Genomic DNA, 2,112 nt, shown 5'->3' on the forward strand with positions numbered 1-2,112 from the left:
CCGCCGCCGCCGCCCGCACTGCCGCGTGGTGCTGCAGCGCGGCGTGCACCAGGGCTAGCTGCGGCGCGTCTGGCGCTAGGCTCCCCGCCTTGACCAGCGCCTCCAAGCTTTCCAGCTGCAGCAGGGGCCGGCAGGCGACGAATCGGACAGAGGGGCGGGCGTGGGTGGCGTGCTGAGCCGGGCAGACAGGCAGGCGAGCATGCAAATCAGCGCGGTGCCAGCAGCGCAGCCGGCAATGCTGGGAACCGTCCAAAGCCGGTATTGGTGAGGCTGGCACCGACACCCATCGCCCTTCCCGCCCCGCCCACCTGCGCCCGCAGCTCAGCCTCCGGCAGCGCGCAGCACTGGGCAAAGGCGGCGTTGAGCGGGTGGTGCGCCGCCGCCGCAGCCGCCGCAGCAGCAGCGGCCTGCGGCGTGATGGCCGCAGGGGCGGCGCCCGCGGCGGCGGCGCCGGGGTTGCCCGCCGCCGCCGCCGCCTGCTCCATGCCGGCTTGCAGCGAGAGCAGCTGGGAGGCCATCGCGTGGGACAGCATGTGCATGGGGTTGCTGGCGGCGGCCGCCGCAGCAGCCGCCGCCGCCTGACCCTCCCCGGCAGCAGCCTTGGCCAGGCCGGCATGCAGCTGCGCCTGCGCCTGCGCCGCTACGGCTTGCTGCCCCGCAGCCGCCGCAGCCGCGCCGCCGCCGCCAGGCTGCAGCTGCTGCTGCCCCGCGGCGGCGATCGCCTGCTGCGCGGCGGCCGCGGCCTGCTGCCGCTGCTGCGCGGCGGCCGCCTGCTGCTGCGACAGGTAGGTGACGAGTGCGTCGAAGCGCGCCATGAGCACCGTGCGCTGCTGGCTGTAGGCTGTGTTGGCCTGGTCTATGGCCGACTGCGCCTTGGCCCGCACCCGCTCCATGTACCGCTGATACTCGTCCTGGATGTTCTTCACCCTGCGCGGCGCGGCGCGGGGCAGGCGGTGAGGCAGATGAGGGGAGAAGGGAGGTGAAGGGAAAGGCGGCGGCACGCGGCAGCAGGCACCGGCGTTCCTGTTGTTGCATTGTGGAGGAGCGGCGTGTGTCGGCGCGGGGCACCCCCCCGCTTCCGGGCCGCAGCAACCCAGCCCGAGCAAGCAGGCACAGGCTCCAGCACCCCACCACCACCACCACCCCACCACCACCACCACCGCCCCCACCTGATGTTCTGGATGCGATCCAGCAGCGCCACCTGCTCCTGCAGCGCCTTGAGCTGCTTCAGCAGGGCGTCGGTGTCGGGGGAGGCCAGCCCGCCGCCGCCCCCCTCCACAGCCAGCACCGAACCCAGCTGCTGCATCAGGTTGGGGGCCACCTCAAGCGGGCCCGCGGCCAGCGCTGCAGGGGGGTGGGGGTGGCGGCATAGGGCAGGGGGGAGGGCGAGGGAGGGTTTTGGTTGGGCACACGAAGGAGCAGAGGTGAGAGAAGCGAGGCGGGCAGGGCCCGGGGGCAGCCGCGGCTGAGGCAGGGGCGGCGGCTGGCCGGCTGCGGCAGCCCTGCGGCCGCGTGCCCCACCCGCGTGCGTCAGGTCTGCCTGCAGAATGGCGTTCAGCTTGGCGGTGAAGCCGTCCAGGTCGCTCATGGCCGCCATGATGTTGCCAGCGGCGGCGGCATGCATCTCTGCGGGGGAGGCGAGCGGGGTGCTTTTTTTTTGCGCGACGGCTGATGTGGGGCGCTGGCTGCGTTCCGGCGATCATGCTGCCGAGCGGGCGAGCAAGGAGGGGCATGCGGCAGCGGCCGGGCGCGGGGCGACGCGCCTGCAGCGGCGCGGTCGCGGTGCGCGGCGTCGGCCTCGCCGCCGTCCAGCGCGCCCTCTGCCGCCAGCTGCTGCATGCGCATGTGCATGGACCGGTAGTTGGCCAGCGACTGCATGATGTACTCAAACACCTGCACGCCGTTGCAGTAGTACGCATCCATTCATTCATTCAGCACACAGACCGGCCGCCTCTTGGGAGGGAAAAGTTTGGGGTGTGCATCGCGCAGGCAGCCTTCCACCTCGACGCGCCGTCAGCAGGAGGAGGCCTCAGACCAGCCCGCAGCCCAGCCTTGGAGCACTGCCCATTGATCTTTTTTCGGTTCCGAGCAGGTTCTGAGCGCCTCAGCAAC

General features: G+C 72.3%; 1 protein-coding gene across 1 annotated transcript; it reads right to left on the reverse strand.

The window, feature by feature from the left end:
• Positions 1-19: 19 nt before the first annotated feature.
• CHLNCDRAFT_138030 (hypothetical protein) lies at positions 20-1,624 on the reverse strand (the record flags this gene model as incomplete). Its single annotated transcript, XM_005851495.1, has 4 exons — positions 20-115; positions 309-927; positions 1,170-1,344; positions 1,522-1,624. Coding segments are annotated over 4 exons (993 nt in total), but the record flags the coding sequence as incomplete, so codon positions are not given.
• Between the last annotated feature and the right edge of the window lie 488 nt (positions 1,625-2,112).

Source organism: Chlorella variabilis (assembly GCF_000147415.1).
Source record: "Chlorella variabilis unplaced genomic scaffold CHLNCscaffold_2, whole genome shotgun sequence".
Lineage (NCBI taxonomy): Eukaryota > Viridiplantae > Chlorophyta > Trebouxiophyceae > Chlorellales > Chlorellaceae > Chlorella > Chlorella variabilis.